Raw genomic sequence first — 20,843 nt, forward strand, 5'->3', positions numbered from 1 at the left:
AAAAAAACATGACAATTGTATTTAACCTTATAGTTACTTAAAAAAGAGCTGATAATATTCGGATATAGTAAAGGTGTGATCAAGTATTATTGTATTCATTTTTGAGTTGGCAAGATATATTCTTTATTTAAAAAAAAAAACGATTACAGACCTACAAACTTATTTGACGAATGGGATGGGGGAGCCACTGTCAAAAACTACCCAATCAAGACTCGAAGACATTCGAATGAAATTTTCAAAATGGCGTCCTATGGTAGTTCGTAGTTCCATTTTTGGCCATTCTACAGATAAGTTTGTAGGTCTATACAATCCTGAGAAGCACAGCTTCGCAAATAGTTTTCAACACTATAATACTAATATGACAATAAAATTAACAAGAGTCCAATTATGTGGAAAATACTTATGTTGACAGGGGCTATTAATACTTGGGAATGATTAAGTGAAAGAAATATAATGTCGTTAACAAATATTATTTTGATGACAATATGAAGCAGATATGAGTCGCTCAACCCGAGGTTTTTTTGAGTTTCGAGTAAATCACGACAAACTGTTTTATGCATTAATGTTGATGCTAGTAGTGGTGACGTTTGTATAGTGATTTAAACGTATGCTAAAAATCATGGTTTGAATCGCGACATCTGATTGGTCGGCTATGTAGAGCGGATTTAGTAACCTGTTATTTATCCTAGAGTGGGTTTGGCGACTCAAGTCAATATTCATTTTGGTTTTTTTACAAAACAGGGCGGAATTTAAAACTCGCACCTCGATAGGTCGGCAGACCCATCGATATAGCACATACATATATTCAAAACTAATTTTATTGAAAAATAATTAATCAATGCAGTATTTGAGATTACACGGCAGAAAAAAATTATTCAATATACATGTTGGTCATTAACAGAAATGTCACAAATAAATAAAATTAAACATAACTGGTTAGCAAATAAATATACATTTGACTCTTGATTTAGCGGGGTACACAAGAAAATCTTTTTATTCCTGGTTAATCCACAACATCAATGAAAATATTCCCACTCAAATTTCACTGGACATGTTGAGGTTTGCAGATGACAATTTCGCCAACAGGAAATGAGTAATCCGTGAATATTCAATAACAGGTGACTGATTAATTCAGATAGATAAAAAGTTAACTGTACCTACATACACTAATTTCTGGATAGCCTACTACAGGCATGTCCATTTGTCCAACTTTAAGTAGACCATGATCTACCACACTCTACTCTTCCATTGACATTCTTCAACTTAAACAAAAAATATTACATTTGGCTGAAGACAGGCGTTACAAATTATGCATCAAAACTTTTTTTTCACCATTACAAAGAAATACTCAATTTTCCATTTGTTGTGAAAATGACAAGTTTTCGCAACTCAGTACGCTCATCGTCAAATTAATCACCTACCGTGCAAAGGGCCTTATGTATGATAATAAGAGAAAACTATATCCCAGTTTAAAACACGGGGATTCACATCTTTTCTTTCTCTCACTCCTGCGGCAAGCCTCGATTGATGCAATACGAATAAAATGATACGATGAGGTCACGTGGGCTTCATCATGGTTAATTCGAAAACGACTTCCGCGCATGCCGGTTAACCAGTACCAAAATCCATCCCGCAATCGACGCGTCGGACATGCCTGACCCGCTACACACACAACACGAAAATAAATTTTTGGTCAAAAACTGTTTAGTAAGTACACACAGAAAACACTATAATCATAATTATTGTTCTTTTTCTTCTGTAGACAAATTTTATCCTAAAAACACAATCTATTCTGCCTTACCGAAGGATCATCCTGATTACAATTTCGTGTTCTTTAAAATGGCATGATCCATAGAACTGACAAACGGTGTCCAAAATATATTATGACAGTGGCACTTGAATATCTAATAAGAAAATATATCTACCTAATATTAGTCAAAACTTAATTAGTACATAGTTACAAATAGATTGCTTGACACCATGTCAGAATTACATTATAACGTAATATTATCAGAGGTAAATTACGTGCAATTTTAAAAGATTGCACTTCATGAGATTTGCCTCTGATGCGAAGATATAATAATAATATTATCGAGGGTATACTGACAGAAAGCATTAACTCATTAAAACAAGTTTTAAGATAATCGCAAAAAGGACTTTAATTTTTTTTTCAAAGCATTCTCCCACAGATTTTTTTATGATTTAAAAACATTTTTTCTACATTATAAAGACTAACCTTTATGGCAAACACAATATACGACATGTTATTTTGTATACGCAGAACACATTAGGTCATTATCATGCTTTCTATCAGAATAAAAAAATAACAATATGATTTACTAATGTTTCTATTTTCTCACCATTATATCCTATGCCTTTGCGCGTTTTACCAGAACGTAGAGCGTAAAATTGTATACATTTTGGCATTTAAAACAGAAAATCAGCAAAAACTGAAATAATGCGTTGTCAATATGCCCTCGTTATGGTCTATTGGTAGCATTGCATACCTATTGGTTATGAATTATTCTGTTGTACCTTGTACTTTATGATGTACCCAGGGCAAGATTATGGACTATGATGACTAGGCAATTGCCTACTGACCAGGTGAGACATAATAAAAATGATAAACTCTTTTTTTTTAGTTTTGAAAACACGGGTGAAGGAAGCACACCTTTAACCGTGAATTCTGTACTATATTTTTGAAAATTGGACTACTGAAATACAGATTGACATAAAAATAATAAGGGCCCAGATTTAAGGTAGTGCCCAGAGCCCCAAATTCTCTTAATCTGGCCCTGGATGTCTCTTGAGATTATAACATTATGATTAGGTAAAGATATAATTATGTTTCGGTATTAATTGATATAATATTATTAATAATATGATGTACACACCTCCAGCTGAATTAAAATAAATTATAACAATTATTCATTTGGAAACAAAATGATTTCATTTCACAGGAAGTAATAATAATAATATAAAGTTATTTTACGAAATATACAAACAAGTGATGTTTCTTTCTTAATAATTTAAAATCATACTCTTAAATCTACGCTACTATAATATTAAAGTAATTTTAATAATATCTACAGCAAAGGTGTTTTGATTAATGTAATTTTATTAGATGAATAAATATCACACGTTATGTAATTTTTTGCAATGATTAGATCACAACAAAGCATCATTTAAAACTAATTTTTCCTTTCAAGTATATTTGGAGTTTGTTGGATTTAAATTGTAATACAAATATTCTAGAATTTTCTAGTCCACCAATTTCCAAGTTGTAGTTAGCATAACCATTGGAAATAACAATAGCTTTTGAGGAATCCGAAAAAGCTCTTATCCTACAAACAAAATTATCTTCACGGGTCTATGTATCACTTTCTCATAAGTGAATTCATTGGGGTCTTTCAGAACAATTTGTTGGTATTTCAAGAACGAATTGGATTTTATTTTAGAGACACTTCACAAATACCTAATGGTAAGATAGTAATAAATAATAAATTAATAGTTGATACGATTACACTAACTTCTCAAAAAGAAAGATTCTTGCTGTATGAAAGCAAAAATGCAAAAATGAAATTGAACCAATAAATTGTCGGCTTGCTGCAAGTAACTAACTTCAAAGATAATGGCAAACGAAAAATACTTTTCTTCGATATAATGTATTAATTTTATATATGTTTAGATCAACGTACCAGCATGCATTGATATAGGGATTACCACAAACACAAAATATTTATAGAAAATTAAATTAACTTTGTGACTATTCTTATAACATGTCTAATGTTTTTCCAAAACTCAAATAACCACTATATTTTTTCAAAAATTCTTGTGACTTGTGAAGAAATTATGTATAACAACATAAACTTGGATATACATAACTCATTCTATAAAAATGTTTGTGATTTTCCACAGCAAACTGACGAAATAAAGGGATTATTATGGTAAACATTATTGCTTTTTAAGAATTTTCATGTGAGAATAATAATTTGTTTACATATGCTTGGATTTATTGCTGGCAGTTCATATTGTCGCGACCATAACAATAAAATGCAAATGTAAACACGTAATATTATGCAACTTGTAAGACTGCATGCGTAGATAAAAAAAAAGGCGCAACATGTGCAGATGGGCAGTACAACAATAGTAGCAAACCTGAATTATGAACACCACGTAGCAGACAAACATGCACGCAACAACCAACGCATCTAGCTGACCCTTGAAAAATGAGATTAACACGACGATCAGCATATTTGTGAGTAAACGGTTATTATCGCGATAGTTTAATTTAACGCTATTGCTATCAGTAAATCCATGCACGTGTACAGGCGCTATTAAGCTAAACAAAGTGGGATATACATTACACTCGCTAAGCTGAGAAATTTTAATAAATATAAGAAAGGCTGAAACATACTAATTATAGTTCTAGTTATTTACAAAAGAAAATCCTTTGGCTAAAAAGCTGTTTACAATAAGTGAAAGACGTTAACATTAGCTGGGACTTTGAGAAATGTGGCTTTGAGGAGTGGGTAAAGGCGAAGGAAGAGACGGGGCCCGTGGAGATACGGGTCGGAAGGTGAAACCCGACGGAGAATCTCCCAATGAGTCAGGCGTTCCGGGAGTAGAAGGCGTACGTCTGTCCACTGACCAGCAGCACCGCTTGGGCGCAGGCGAGTCATCCATATCGAAACGCCGTTTCACCGGAACCAGCCCTGAAGTTCTGCTGACGGGGCTAAGGCAGGAAGGTCGCATGGCGATCGGAGACAGGCTGCGTCTCGTGGCGAAAGCTTTTCTCGTGGGCGAAGGAGAGACTCCGGGAGAGAACCTCGCGACCCGAGTGGGAGACATGGGGGCGCTGGAAGCATTGGACGCGCCCCCCATCAAAGTGAGATCCTCCCACGACTGGCTCATCTGCATGGCGCTGTGCGTTTCCCGTTCATGGGCGACCTCTCGAATATTAGTGACATCCGCACATTCTTCTTGCCGCAATTGACTCACTCGTGGAGTCATTCGTGGCCCTGTACCATTCTGTAAATTACACAATAACTTTATTACTTATAATGAATTGAGAATTATCCATAATATAATCCAAATTAATTAAACATGTAAGTACTTTCAAACATCACGTTAAAGTTCACGTAACATGTATGAAATTTATTTCAAAATCACAGTTATTTATTGTTTTTACAATTTTACTGTCAATATTCGATTTGGATCAATATTAGAGACAATTTCCATAGTCAGGATATGTTTGAAATCTATCGAAATATGATTTCTGACGTGATCATTCTTTGGTGGCAAAATTCATTTTCTTTCAATACTGAACCCTCCTTTATGTATAATAGGTAATCAACAATAAGAGGTGAACGTCTCCCACAGACTAGTTTCCCAGGAAGAGGCATGAATAATAAAATCCTGTATCAAAGTATTATCTACTGTTTACTTTAGAGCTGATTATAATGTTGAGATGTGAGGTGCAGGATTCATTAACATGCAACATAAGTTGATTGTACTATAGGTATAATAAATGATTTGCCGAAACTTACCGGCGAATGGATCAGTGGACTGAAGCTAGCACTGAATCTCCTAGTCCTTTGCTGGTTGTGATTGGCAAAAGGGTTAAAAGATATTGTATCCCTAAAACAAATGCACAATTAAGATATTATTATTATAAAAGATATATTGACATTATGACAAGCCACACTATTTTATATTGTCGCCTGAACTTGCCTGGGAACTGAATTGGTCGACGGCGAAGAAGTCATCGTAGAGGCCACTTCATTTATTAGAGGTGCACTACTACATCGTTTCAATATATTTGGTGTATCAACATCCATAATTAAATTATAATAAATCACTAACTTATAGATGGGTTCAATCAAATTCTAACTACTTCTACATTCACTTAAACTAATTTCAGACGAATTTAGATATTTTGACAAACGATCACGGAACACCGAATCTCATTACTCAACTGTCATTTTATCGCACTACAGCCCGAGCCGGGTTTTGCCGACAGACATCAATAGAATTAGAATATTTTTTTTACAAAATCTTATTGCCAGACGACAGTTAGATCCTGAATGAAAGGACGTTCGCTTTGATAAATTTTAATTGAAATATATTATTACCCATTCTTAAAATGTAATTCGAATGGTATATTTTAAATAATGAATATGAATTTCACATGTTTATGAACAGTAATAATACAAAAGCTCGTTTCACAATGTATTTAATTTTTTGTCTTTATGACATTTTTTGTTATTTGTCAATTTGCTATTTCCATGAAAAGCTTTTTGGATAATTCAGGAGACATAGAACCAAAGAGATTGGACTCCTCTCTTCAATCTCTTTGCAACCGACACCAAGCACACTGGTTCATGGTTGAACAGCCATAAAAATTAAACTGTCAGATTTTTATTCTTATTATTTATGGCCAAAATCGAGCAATAATATAAAAATAGTTATTAGTCTATGCCCCGTGGAGCCCTCTAAACGTCAAATGTCAATTTCTTGCAATTTTAACCATTAATATTACTATCCCAAATGTATTGTTAACAGAAACTCATGAATTAATTGTATAAACCAGTGTTATGAATAATATTCATGCGTTTCAAAATCAGGTAATAATAATATAATATCTACAAGTTAAATAAAATTGTATTGCCAACACTCAAGAGTAGGGTTAATATTATTTTATACCACATAATTTTGTTATGTACTGAATAATTTATTGTAAAAAATAATTGAAATATAACGTTAGTTACATGCACCGTCCAACCTCTTTGGTTACATGACTTATTTAAAAACATATATTTTGACAACATCTGACTTGACAGAATTCTAGAAGAGAATTCAAGATTCTATTCTGTCGGGAGATGCAAATGGTTCAATATAGAAAAATTCTGAAAAAACAATCTTTAGAAACGGCACACACTGACTGCGAGCAATCAGAAAAGTCACTACATCTGTGACTGCTTGTGATCGAGTGCATGTCTCGCTTCGCGTGTCAGCCACTAGTTGTAACTCCAAAATTTGTATATTACTTTTTATATCTGTGGGCATTGAGTCGCATTTGTTTTTTTTTTTTTTGCAGAAATCAAGTTAAATTTATCATAGTTCTGTTGCTATCTGTGGTAATATACAATGAATACTTGGTGTATGTATTCCAATCATACAAGTGGCCGGCACTTAGGTGCCGGCCCAACGAAGACTGTGTTAAGATACTAATGGTTGCTGACCCACAGATCTTGGGTGACCAGAGTGAAGATGCACCGCTTAAGTACATATTCAATTGGGACTGTGATCGGTATGTATAATAACTAGTTAAAACCAATTGGATGGTATTATGCATAAAATAAAATGACCTTTTATTTAACAGACATAATTTGGAACACCAAAAAACTTACCTATTAGAAAAAAATATTTGTAAGTACCGAGCTGGATACGAACTTCAATGAGTTTCACCATCGGATGTCGGCCACCGTGGCTTACAAGCAATCTGTACAATACTAATCATTTGAAATATACTAACTACGCATCCATGGTATTATCTCAAATTCCATTACTATTGCCGATCATCTTTTGTGATTTATCAAGGTACAGTAGAGCTTTATCTGCACCTCGATTTATTTTTCATCATCAGTTTCGTATAATTATGAAAAAAAATACAATTTGAAATATGGGCTCTATATTATGACAGCTTACCCAGGATAAACGTCAGATTTCTTTATTCAATACTTGAAAGCATCTAAACGACACTTTTTGAGCATAGACAATCATGGCAAAACCGCTATTATAAGCGTAGACAATAAGTACAAATATAATAATCATTTACAATAAATAAAATTCAAACATTATTAATAAAATCGCCGTTTTCAAAAATCAGTATAGCATAATAGAGTTTGCCAATGCATTTCATAAAATTAAAATAAATATAATGTAACCTTTGACACAAAGACACTCGTGCTTAATCCTTCGTATAAACATGCGAAAATAAGGAAAATTGTTCAAAATAACGTTATACATAACAATATTTATATAATATTTTGCCGTGTTAACTAAACGATATTGTTATTATTTCAGAAAATTCCGACTCAAATTTAATCAATAAAATAATAAATACGAGTGAAAATGGCTTGAATGGCTTTTATTTACTCTTTGATTAGTGATTGTTTTTATAAGATATATCTATAGTCAGTATTCCGTATCCGTATTCATTTACGACATTATAATATAATAATTATCATAATATAGTTAAGTATATTTATTTATTATTCCGTTTATTTTGTAGTCAGTAACAAGGAAGAAGAAAGGAAGGTCGGTAACGGTTTTGTGTAGGTACCCATCAAATACGTTGAAACATAGCAATATTTATACATCATCCTAGCGGTCATAAGTATAAGTACCTATAAATTATATTATTTTATTTAAGAGAACGGAGCGTAAAGTACTTAGGTATTTATTTTTATTACTAGATAGGTTAGGCGGGTAGGTGCCTACCTAAACAGCTAAGATAATAGTAAGGCATACAAAATTTACGAAACCACATAAATATAACGAGTATCCTATGCAATATAGTATTCATCGATAGGAATTGGGGCATTAATTATCGACGATTCGATTAGGTACGTCACCGCTGTTATTGTCTCATGACAAACGATATTTTTTGAAGTTACAGCTTGATCCGATAGATGGCAGTGGCCTCGCGTCGCGCGAACGGTGTCCTCTTTGAAATTTCCGTCACTGATTTTCACTAAAATGCCAAGAATATTGACTTTTCCGACTTGATATTGACGTTACGGCGTAATTATATTCATTTTGCGTGTCACCCATCATTGAAATTCACCCGAATCACCTCGATCCGAAGTTGATTTCATTTCTTGCAATCTCCCGTTTAAGATCGCTATGGGTTGATAAAGCGCGAGGGCACGCCGGAACGACATAAATTTACAATCTAATTTAACTATCTTATCACTCGATGGAGAACGATTAAACTTTTGACTTCGACTTCGACTTAAAAATTGGAATGTGTAAATGAGTATCGTCTGAAACATATCTATAACGCGGCCGCACGCACCGTCGGCCGCCGTCGATGACAGTTAATAATATAAGTTTCTGAATCACCCGATTACTGCAAATCTGACTTATGTTTTAGTAAATGGACTTTTAAAAATCGGGAATCACAGTCACGGTTCCATATAACACGTTAAATTATCAAATTATATGAGCTACTTTTCACATTAATCATCTCAAAACCATCCGTCTATTTAAAGAGAGCTGTCACTGAAGACCTAGCCGGCTTTATATTTTAATTAATGCTTTTTTTAAAAATCGGGAGATCATATACTTAATTATGAATGAATAATTATCACGAGCCTAAATATATATTTATAACATCAGTTTCATTATAGGAATGATCGATCAATTAAATAGGTAGGTAGGTAATTTAAAACAAGGGATACATGTTCATTCTTCTTTTTCGAATTGCAAATTTCACCTGACAGCTGGCGCGGCATGCAGCGGTGCAGTGACGTGACGTGTCGCGCGAATCGTGAAGCGATTTGAATTTAAGGTGGCTGATTATCGAGATAATATCGAATATGTTAATTTATCCCACTTACTATTGACATAACCAAATAAATATATTCAATAGGCGTGTCACCTATCATTTTAAATGCGCCTGAATCACCTCAATCCGAAGTTTATTTCATTTCTTCATCAGAGAACATAGATCAGGTATAGAGAATATTATACGCAATGTAAACGAGAGGTATTGTTGCCAACGTAATAACTGTATTTTTAATTATTAAGTTTATTAAAATATTTCACTCTTCTCTGTGACCGTACTTATTGTCTACGCTTATAATAGCGGTTTTGCCATGGTTGTCTATGCTCAAAAGTGTCGTTTAGATACTTTCAAGTATAGAGTAAAAAAATCTGACGTTTCACCGCGGTGAGCTCTCGTAACATTGAGCCGAAATATGTAATTCATAAAAATGGTGAATTTTTTCAATGAATACTATTAAAAAGGTTTATTCTAGAATTAAAATATACTGAGATGTTTTATTATTTTTACAATTATCCAGATTAGTCCAGATAATCAAGGTTTTGCTGTATTAACAAATTATATATCTTCAATAACAAATGTTAAATACTTAATTCTTGTATATTAAGTATTCATTGACTAAAAAATAGTTTACTTATTAATGCAAATCCTTAATCAAGGTGAGTGCATGTTGTTCCTACCTTGATTCAAAATCAAAAAAGATAGTTGCCAATATTAACGGAAGTTGAGATAATACCTCAAACCCATAGTTGTCAGTAAATTTCAACATAATCGGTATAGGAAATACTACTTGTTTAGTAAAGCATATTGGCTGGAATCTGATGGATGCAAAATTTCTAAAAGATGTGTTTCTGAGGTGTTCCAAATTATGTACATTCAATAAAGAATGCTACATTTTTGGTTTTTTGTTATGGCTAAATTACATGAGCAGACTCTCCAACTTCTACTAACATATTATTATGTACTTTGAATCTTTTCACCGAGCCGTTCGCAAAATTTTATACTTTTACCTGATCCAACTCGACAAGCGAAGCCAATGATTAGCACAAAGTCATTAGATTCTGCCTCTGGCCACGCGTCGCATCCAGTTAATGCTGTCATATTGATGTTTGTTTTTATAATTATGGGCACTGGACATTATTCATTATTTGAATACACAATATTATTACTAATTAAAAATAATATGCTACTAAATCCTCCTAAAAACTTTACTTGTCCATTTACTTTCTCTAATAACTAGCAGTGTTATTTGAAGTAAGTAAATATATGGGAAGACTGTTTAGTGTTAATTCCACAATGGCCGCGCGGCTTAAGCGTCGGCCTATAGCGTTGTGGGTCCCAAGTTCGAATCCTGGGTCTGGCAAGTATATATATTGTTTTTAATTTGTGTATGAGTCAGAGTATGGACCTAATAGGTTGAGCAAGTGGCTGACATCCATTTCTCGTAAAAACAAAAATCTGTTAATATAAACCTCCACTCTGTGGAGGCCTATATGATCCTATTAGGATTGGACATGGTCGAAAGAAAGAAAAGAAAGTTTAGTGTAGCCATCAAGCTGACTGAAAGATATTGTTTGTCTTAACAGTAGCAACACAAAATAATAATCTAAATTTAAAAATTTTAATTCAAATTCCAACATGTACCCTCTGTCGATAGTATTACTATTACAATATATAATTATGTCTCAAATAATCACAACAGGTTAAGACAATAGAATAGTTGCATGAAATTGCTATTTAAGGTTGACCATTTCTCGGCAAGTTGGTGAGTCTACTCGAGTAATTACGGCATTGAATATGTACACAATGGCATTTAATGCAAGTCTGCCCAAGTCAACTGTAGGCCCAAACTCCACATAAGGATTCGCGCGGGGGCGCCGCGCGTTTGGGCGGTGTTGCTTTGAAATATAAGGCACGCAATGTGTACGCTGCATTGTATTCCCGATGATTCACCACCCAAACGCGCGCCGCCCTGCCTTATGTGGAGTTTGGGCCGTATACTTAACTAATTTTGTGGATTTAAATTTTCTTATGTAATTTGGAGTTTTTATAGCTAGCATACCTAATTGTTTTTTTCGCCATAAATGTTGCTCAATCTGTTTATGGGATAATGCAGTTTCTGCATAATAATATTTAGCTATATATAGGAAAATCGCCACATAGAACTTTACAGACTCTGTATGAGAGTTGGTTATTAGTCGATTCACACAAAATTTGAAGAATGGCAATGGACATGCAATCTTGGAGGTGCTGCATGGTGTTTATATGCCCCACCTAAACAGGGGATATGAACAGGGAAAAAAAGAAATAGTACAATTTAGTTATGAAGTATCTTTTATTATTGCAGTATTCTTCAAATAGATTTATGTTTCCCTAATTGTTTAATAATAATGGTTAAGCAAGACAGTGGTGAATATTATGTTTCCTGTTGGACAGAATATAATATTTTTTTTAAATATTTTTCAGATATCTTGCCAAAACTTACGCGCAGGCTGTATCACATTTCAATCCAGATGTTGTATTATTTCTGGGGGATATTATGGACGAAGGCACCATTGCCACGGGTGATGAATTTCACTCGTATCTGAAACGATTAGCGATCATTTTCAATACAGAATATCCGATAAAGGTAAGTAATTTTAATAAGGTTTCTTATGTATATGATTAATTATATCAGGCCAACTTGTTTGTTATTCAACTCACTTGTGTCTAAAAATCGTTGCGAGATTTGAAAATCACCAAGATGCAAGCATTCAAATAAGCAAACGTCGCATTCATATAGGTTTTCACCAGTCTAAATCATTTTACGTGTTCTGAGATAACCATGTCGCTTAAATGTACAACATTATATTTGTATGGTTTTTTTACCAGTACGTTAAATTTAATATTTGTTAGATAACTGAATAAAGAAACAATCAGCATAGATTGCATTTATATGGTTTTTCAGTAGTATGTTTCATTTTACATATTTTTAGATGACCAAACATTGCATTTATGTGGTTTTTCAGTAGTATGTTTCATTTAACATATTTTTAGATGACCAAACATTGCATTTATGTGGTTTTTCAGTAGTATGTTTCATTTGACATATTTTTAGATGACCAAACATTGCATTTATGTGGTTTTTCAGTAGTATGTTTCATTTGACATATTTTTAGATGACCAAACATTGCATTTATGTGGTTTTTCAGTAGTATGTTTCATTTGACATATTTTTAGATGACCAAACATTGCATTTATATGGTTTTTCAGTAGTATGTTTCATTTGACATATTTTTGATGACCAAACATTGCATTTATATGGTTTTTCAGTAGTATGTTTCATTTGACATATTTTTAGATGACCAAACATTGCATTTATGTGGTTTTTCAGTAGTATGTTTCATTTGACATATTTTTAGATGACCAAACATTGCATTTATATGGTTATACACTAGTATGAGTCATTCAATATGCAAAGACATTTGTAGATACTGAATAATAATTATTTAAAATCTGACAGGTCCTGCATGACATTTTTTTATATCTACAGTGCATTTTTTTAAAGGTAAAATTACACTTGGAATGTTTTTATAAATGGTTATCCATATTTATTGGAAAAATAATCTCAGTTTTTTTTGTTGGAAATCTTTGATCAGCATTAATTATTGATTTTTATAATCATTCTACATAAAATTCTAAAAACACATTACCATCACGTCACGTGAGCTCCTGTACTACAACCATCAGAATATTCAATAATAAGAACTGACAATCTGCAAAAACATTGTGTCATTTGTAGTTCCTTTCCAAACCAAACTCAAATAAATATGTGAGTACATGTGACTCAACAACGTGTATACTTGCAGAAAATTAAAAAAAAGTTCTATCACACGTCAGGTTGGTGGTGTACACGTGAGGTAACCTTAGTGTGTTGTTGATATATTTTGGCAGATTTAACTAACTGTAGCTATTCGTTTTCGGCTCGAAATGTGCTTAGGGCTGGGAACGTCTGTCTGATAACATTTTAAATACCATGTAAAACAATATTGCACACTCTTTGCCCGTGGCACGAGCTTACCGTGAGCTCAGGTGCGCTCACGTGATATTGATGATAATGTGTTTCTAGCGTTGTTGTTTTATTTTTTTGATGCAGTTATCAAATCAAAACACTCATTTTATGTCAAATATACAAAAATGCGATGGTTGTAAAACTGCTAATGCGGCCGCTATAGACTTGCTTGGCGACCGATCTGTTGATCATACCTGATCTATATACATCTGTGTAAAACGGTTTAACAGTATTCCTCTTCATTACAGCATGTTTGGATCCCAGGGGACAATGATATAGGCGGTGAGAATGAACCCATTTATCCAGGAAAAGTGAAGCAATTTTACAGTGCTTTTATTCAGTCAGACTTAATCAATGTGAAACATGTAGATATTTACAAGGTAAACAACATCATGCAGTCATTGCCCAAGCTTCCATCAGACTACGTAGTGCCTCAAAATAAAACCTCAGTCGTCGTAGCACATATGCCTCTGTTGCTTTCACCGGGAAGATTTACTGAAAATGTAAGTTTATCATCTTCATTTGGTTCCCCTTCAATCGTTGACAGTTGGAAGTCATTTCCTTCCAGTTATTTTCCACCCAACTCCTCTCCTTATGTAAATCGTACCAGGTAGAACTTTTTGTATTGTCTCGTACTAAAATGACACTTCTTCTTCCTGGTACTACAACTCTATGTGGGCTCATTATCGTAACAAAATTTAAAGATGAGCGTTGATGGATTGTGTATTATTAAAATATATATTTTAATTTGAAATAGATTACAGTATATTAAGTCGCACAAATATTGAACTCACATTATTGAAATTATATTCTGAATAGGTAACCTAACTTTTTATACACTTTATTCACAGTATCATTGACCACATACCATCTATATGGGTGTATATGTAGGTATACAGTGAAACCCCGGTTTTACATTTTTGAAGGGATTCGGAAGGGAAAATGTAGACAGGGTACTTATTGAAAAATTTAAAAGTATTTTTGTATTAAAAAATCATTCAAATTGATTTGGTGCATATTTTAACTTGTTTATATAAAACTTTTTTAATATTATAAAATGATTTGAAGGTTTAATTTTGTACGTCAATAATGCATTTGAGCTAAAACGGAGAATGACAAAAATTCCGTGTGCTCACCCTAGCTAAAGTAAAAGGTCGCCCACCAACTATGTTCTGTAAAATTGACGTTGTACAGTGCAGACGTGTAAAAAGGAATACGCATATGCTTCAGCACCTTAACCAACCGCGCATTGTAAACTTGGCCTTGGACACGGCGGGCGTGTCTATAAAAATAAATGCATTTATACATCAGCACCTTAAAGTTTCAGTGTTGCAGTGCAAATTTAATTTTAAATGAATTTTGAATAAATATTTCAGACGTAAATTATGGGAAATAAATACGTAAAACGGGATATTAATTGTTCTAAATTGAAACGAGAGTGCAGAAACTACACACAGAAGGCCGGTAATCGGGGTTTCACTGTATACATTTTAAAAACCGAGCATTGCTTGACATAATATGTATATTATCAAATATACTTATTATAGGTATACCAAATAATTACTAATAATAATTTTATTATAATATATATAATATCTATCCAAATAATATAAGTACATACGTCGAATTTGTTTTTCCTACATAAGATATTCTGTATGATTGAGTGTGTTATCACTTATCACTATGATAAATATGTTATCATTGCAATGAGCTTAATTTATTACAAGTAAGCTCTTTTACACCGATTATTCAAAAATTTACAATACTTGAGATTATGCAATATTTGGAAAATAATCTTTTAAAGATAATTTTTTATTATAACCTATCTTAATTTAGTATATAAATAGTAATAAACCGTAATCTTTGCCAGTTGCATATTTACAATTGGCAAATATGCATTATATGACCTTGAAGATGCCAAAAGGCGAAACCAGTCAATCGGAATTTAAAGTATAACATTCTAATTGAGATGCTAGTAGATAAACGAATACAACTCACATAATTATAAAATTAGTTTTGAGCAGTAAATGTCCATATACATGAAAATTAAATTATATACCATGTTTGATTTGAAGCCGAGCATATGAGCCTCCACACGGGGTAGAGGTTATATTAACAGATTTTTGTTGTATAATAAATAAACGGTTTCACCTCAATCCTTTCAAGAAATTCAGCATTTACTTTGTGGTAATTCATGATGATGTATAAAATTTATTATCACATGGTAAGTGAGTGCAACTCATTGGTATGTCATTGGTAATATCAAGTAATAACCCATTTTTTATAAAGTTTCCTGTCACCATACTCTGTGTCGGCTCATCAAAAATTGAAATACAATTATTAATAAAATCAATAATAATGCTTCTATGCTAATTATAAGTTTTTCTTTATCTCTTATTATATATTTCTATATTATTAATTAATTTATCAAATCAAATCAAATTTATTTATCAAATCAAATCAAATTTATTTTACATATAATGAACAGAACAAATTATAAATTCAAAGCGTTCACGACATGACATAAAATAAGTGTTAATAATTTTTAAAAATAAAAATACGGAGAAGTGTGAGTTAATAATACAATAAGTAATAAAATAAGAAATAAAATAACAAAAATAAAACAAAATAATAGTAGACGGAAGCACACAGAGTGAACTTTGATAGACCCTATCTTAAAAACTTATAAAACAACGTCCACCTAAATTCACCTCACGTAAGTGGAATATATCAATATCCGAAGCGATTTCATTAAACATGGTTATTTCTCTCCCAATTGGCATTACTAATGGCAGGTTAGTTCTGCACCTTGGGAGAACAAACAATGGATGCCCTCGATTCCTAAGGTAATTATCAGAGACACACAGGCCAACACCACCAAGAATGGCAGAGTTCACATTTACGCCGCGTATAAGTCTGAAAAAATATGTAGCTAAATAAAGATCCCTTCTAAATTTTAAGCTACAGTATGTAAGCATCCCTAAGAGAAAATCAGTCGGATAGAGCCATGGATAATATTAAAAAAGGTAAAGGAGTCTCAAAAATTTCTTTTGGACTCTCCACCATTGGCCGTACTTCAACTGATGCGGGGCCCAAACGATAGACCTACTCTCAAGTCTGCTTCTAACGAAGGAGTTATAGAGAATTTTTAGTACCGTAACATCCGAAAAGACCCGGGAAGTACGCAAGACAAAGCCCAACATCTTTAGCGCCTTTTTACAAATGGTATCTATATGACCACTAAACGTCAGTTTACTGTCAAATGTAATTCCAAGTTCTCTTACAGATGATATTCGCGAGAGAACTCTGCCATGCATCGAATACTGGAAAAACAATGCTCGTGAGGCTTTAGTAAACGATTCTCCACATGACGCCTCTGTATTGTTATGTGTATTCTTGACATGACATATGTGACCAACGAACTCTTGGTGGTCTCCTACTTTCTTAGATGTCCACATTAGTGACATTTTTGACCTTCGATATACATCCATCGATAAAGCCACATTTCATAATTCCATAATACCTTTTCGGGAACTAATTCTAATAATACATAATATTTCTAAAAAATAACTGGGTTTCTCTTTGGCAGATTCAATTACTTTAATTATATTTTGTATTATGGCGCATTGACCAATAACTGTAATGTCATAATACTCTTTATATTAAATTAAACTTCTGTTTATTTTACCCGGTTTGGTTCTTAACACAAAACTATCGGTTTCTCATCACATGTAGCATTCAACCAATGGTTACTAATTAATTTAGTATTGTTCACTTCTAGGTTATTACCCGATTGCATCCAGCCGTAATATTTTCTGCTCACAAACATACAGCACTACATTTAGAAACTACTTTGGACGCCATGTTTGTGAGCAAAGTGATACCCATCACCCCTCAAGATAATGATTACGTACTGAAAGTTAACTTCCAAAAAGATACGTACCACGAGTTTGTGGTACCGACATGCTCCTATAGAATGGGCGTACCGAACATGGGATACTCAATAGCAACAATAGGTATGTATACAATACAAAGTGACATATCATCATCATATACCATCAATTCATGACGCGCCTTCCGTGGACTCTGGCCTCGTCAGGTCTCGGTCTCACCAAATTCTACCACTGCAATTTAGGTCTCTCAACACTTCTCCAACCAAATGGCATTACATCAAAAACATTCGAGGCTGAAAATTCAATGGAAATGCAAAAACACACTAAACTTTGTCAGTCAAACGTATTTGTTTTCATTGAACTAAGACTTTAAAAACTAACCAACACTATCTGCAAATTATAATATTAGTTCCATGAAAACAAAACGTATGACTGACAAAGTTTATTGTGCACTATTTATGTTGAATCTCAACAGCCTACCTCCACCCTTCGCTATTGCCAGCTATTCATTGCAGGGACCAATTGGAAATGTGGATTTCTTGTAGACGAGTGGAGTACCCACACGGAATGTCACTCCAGCAAAGAAGGGACACTTGGGGAATGGTAGGTACAAGCTGCGGCCTCAGTTGAGTTCTGCATTGAACCTTAATGTCCAAACCGTTCTTGTAATGAATACCTAGCAACTTGGGAAACTTTGATGCATTGAATCTATGATCCACATTCTCTTGTTGGCTTTACTGTTCTCGCTCTAAAATGACATGTGATTGCAAATAAATATAAAAATTAGTAGTAGTAGGTACTTACATTCATTTACTGAAAATTTACGAGAAACTCCTCACAATTCCATACATAGATTTTATGTATTCATATTAAGAAAAATATTAAATGAAAGAAATTTATGTCTTTTATGAAATATTAATTCAAAATACTTTATATTATTTCAGATGGATCCGGAAAAAAACTTGAATATTCAATACTATGGTCTCCTCGCAGGTTTGACCAATTAAAAATGTACCTACTCGTTCTATGTTCAACAATACTTTATTTGGTACTAATCATCCTTTATAAATTCTTTATGGCAACATTTTATGTCATGTTTTGCAGGAAGAAAATTCCTCGCTCAAAAGTATAGTCATCGATTATTATGAACTAATCCTTCAGGTGCTAATAACGGTAGAACCAATAGTGTACATGAAGATTATTCATCACGATAAGGCCAGTGAAGAAGGCCGATGCATTTTGAACAAGTAATTTCATTGGTTATCATTAGTGCTTTATAAAAAATACAACCAATGACATTACAGTTTACTATGTGTTTTTTAATTCATTGGCCTTCTCTAGATGTTCAATTTAGAACATCTTTAATAGAAAGTTTAGTGTAGATTTTGGAAGAATGCTTGTGGAAATTATTTTTGCTAAATACATAACAAATTTACTATTATATTATATTGTGCATTGATCTTAATATAATTACTAACATATTTATAATGAGTTTTTGAAGATAAGAGTTTTTTGTGAGTAGTTTGTGTTATTTCTGAAATGCATAAAGGCAAGCTAGAATTTTAGGACGTACATAATATCAATAAAATCTCGCCTTATAGTATATTATAATTTATTTATTCTATATTATTTGAAAATATGGTTGGTTTGTGGTTAAACTTCAAATAAAACCCCTATTTTGCTTCACCAAGATGTCTGGGTAAAATTTAATTCCAATAGTTCACTTCAAACCCACGTAAATAAAAATTTAGGCTCAATGCATCAAAAACTTTGTAAACCCAATATGTGTTTAATTTTCTTAAAACACTATTCTTATTCAGACTGAAATTGCTTCATTATTTAGTCATAATCATTGTGATTAGACTTAGCAGGGCCGTGCCAACCCTAAACCTCATAAAATATTTATTATAATTACAAAAATATTTGTAATACGTCAATTACACCAACGACAATCTTCATTAATAGTCGAGTAGAGCCGAGTTAATGTTTTTATTATATTGTCATCTTGAGTGTGTAGTATTTAATAAATATTTCTCCTCAAGTTAAGAGTGTAGTCTTCTGTGAAGTCCACCGCATGTGGTGCAAGGGAGCAGCAGTCTCTTTATTTAAAAAAAGCTATGTATGTAACAATTAAGCGCTCTCCTGACACTTTAATTTTGTAACAGGTATAAAAGACTTCTCCGTGAGAAAGACACCTGCGGCCTGATAGTTAATCTGCCACTGTTTTTAAATGATAATTTAAATTCTTTTAATTCAATTAAAAAATCAGTGGTTATAGGTCCTCGTCACCGGACTGCATCACAGTGCATTACCCTTATGGACAGCGCAGCGCGGCCCTGATAATTATTAGTACAAGCTAGCATAGTATTAATAATTTTATTAATGTGATGAAAACCTATCCGTCTATAGTTTTTTTAGAATTAGCCAAAAATGTACTTATTAATATTAGATATTTTAATATGCTTAACCAATATATCCGCATGTATAGCGTGTTTTCCTAACTATATGTGCCACCAAGATCATACTAACAACCAAAATTAGTCTGCAATTTAATATTAAGCAAAAAATATATATCGAAGCTTCTTTGAAATGATAACATTTGTACCAGATAATAATTTTTTTATTAAATACATATAAAACTATTGCTTGGCTGATGTTTTAAATATATATTCAATGAGTCGTAACTTTTAATAAATCAATTCTTGACATACGTCTTGAAATAGTAGTTTTTTTCTATGAGTATGTTGCATTAATAATATGCATCTATTTACATAAGTAGAATTTTGCATGAATTTAATAATAATAGAATTTTGATGTAAGATATTAGCTTTTTCTACGAATAGACGTATTGAGTAAAGGTATATAAATTAAATTACTTAACCATGTGCAGATACATAAATAGGCATTTTTTCATCATAAGCGAAATCCATTTATATTAACACTTTACCTACCACTCCCGCCAACCTGACATCCTATAGTAGCAACGGTTACACAACGCATGCCACATGACATCTTTAGAGTCTTTAGACATACAAAATAACTTTATAAATCAAAATATTTGGCTCGCTCCGCCCAATGTTTGAATTTTCGAAGTTGATTGTAAATTATTTTAAGTGGTGGTAGTGCGTCAAATTTGTGTTGTAAATACTTATAAATATGTATTTTCTACAACAGGCAGGAGTGTTTTAAACATCTGGAGTTTTGTTTTATTTCACCACCATAAAAACCTTCAAAGTCGATAAAAGCTTTTTAAATATTCAAATTTTAATAAACCGTTTGATGTATTTAAAATATTGTATTGAAATACATCGGTAAATTCAAAAGTGAC

The 20,843-nt window shown here is 32.8% G+C and overlaps 2 protein-coding genes across 2 annotated transcripts; one reads left to right on the forward strand and one right to left on the reverse strand.

The window, feature by feature from the left end:
• Positions 1 to 2,171: 2,171 nt before the first annotated feature.
• LOC147066366 (PPP2R1A-PPP2R2A-interacting phosphatase regulator 1) lies at positions 2,172 to 6,027 on the reverse strand. Its single transcript, XM_085955646.1, has 3 exons — positions 5,734 to 6,027; positions 5,550 to 5,640; positions 2,172 to 5,031 (listed from the first exon to the last, which is right to left on the reverse strand). The coding sequence occupies exons 1-3, from the start codon at positions 5,838 to 5,840 to the stop codon at positions 4,495 to 4,497; spliced, it is 735 nt and encodes a 244-aa protein (XP_085811772.1). The 5' UTR covers positions 5,841 to 6,027; the 3' UTR covers positions 2,172 to 4,494.
• A 458-nt stretch (positions 6,028 to 6,485) lies between these two features.
• Positions 6,486 to 18,660, forward strand: Mppe (Metallophosphoesterase). Its single transcript, XM_085955556.1, has 6 exons — positions 6,486 to 6,626; positions 7,100 to 7,312; positions 12,038 to 12,200; positions 13,871 to 14,125; positions 17,404 to 17,638; positions 18,460 to 18,660. Exons 1-6 carry the CDS (start codon positions 6,610 to 6,612, stop codon positions 18,645 to 18,647), a joined length of 1,071 nt encoding a protein of 356 aa, XP_085811682.1. The 5' UTR covers positions 6,486 to 6,609; the 3' UTR covers positions 18,648 to 18,660.
• The last annotated feature ends 2,183 nt before the right edge of the window (positions 18,661 to 20,843 follow it).

The sequence above is a fragment of the Rhyacophila brunnea genome, unplaced genomic scaffold (genome assembly GCF_057557595.1).
Source record: "Rhyacophila brunnea isolate RB1 unplaced genomic scaffold, BYU_Rbru_1.0 scaffold_5, whole genome shotgun sequence".
NCBI lineage: Eukaryota > Metazoa > Arthropoda > Insecta > Trichoptera > Rhyacophilidae > Rhyacophila > Rhyacophila brunnea.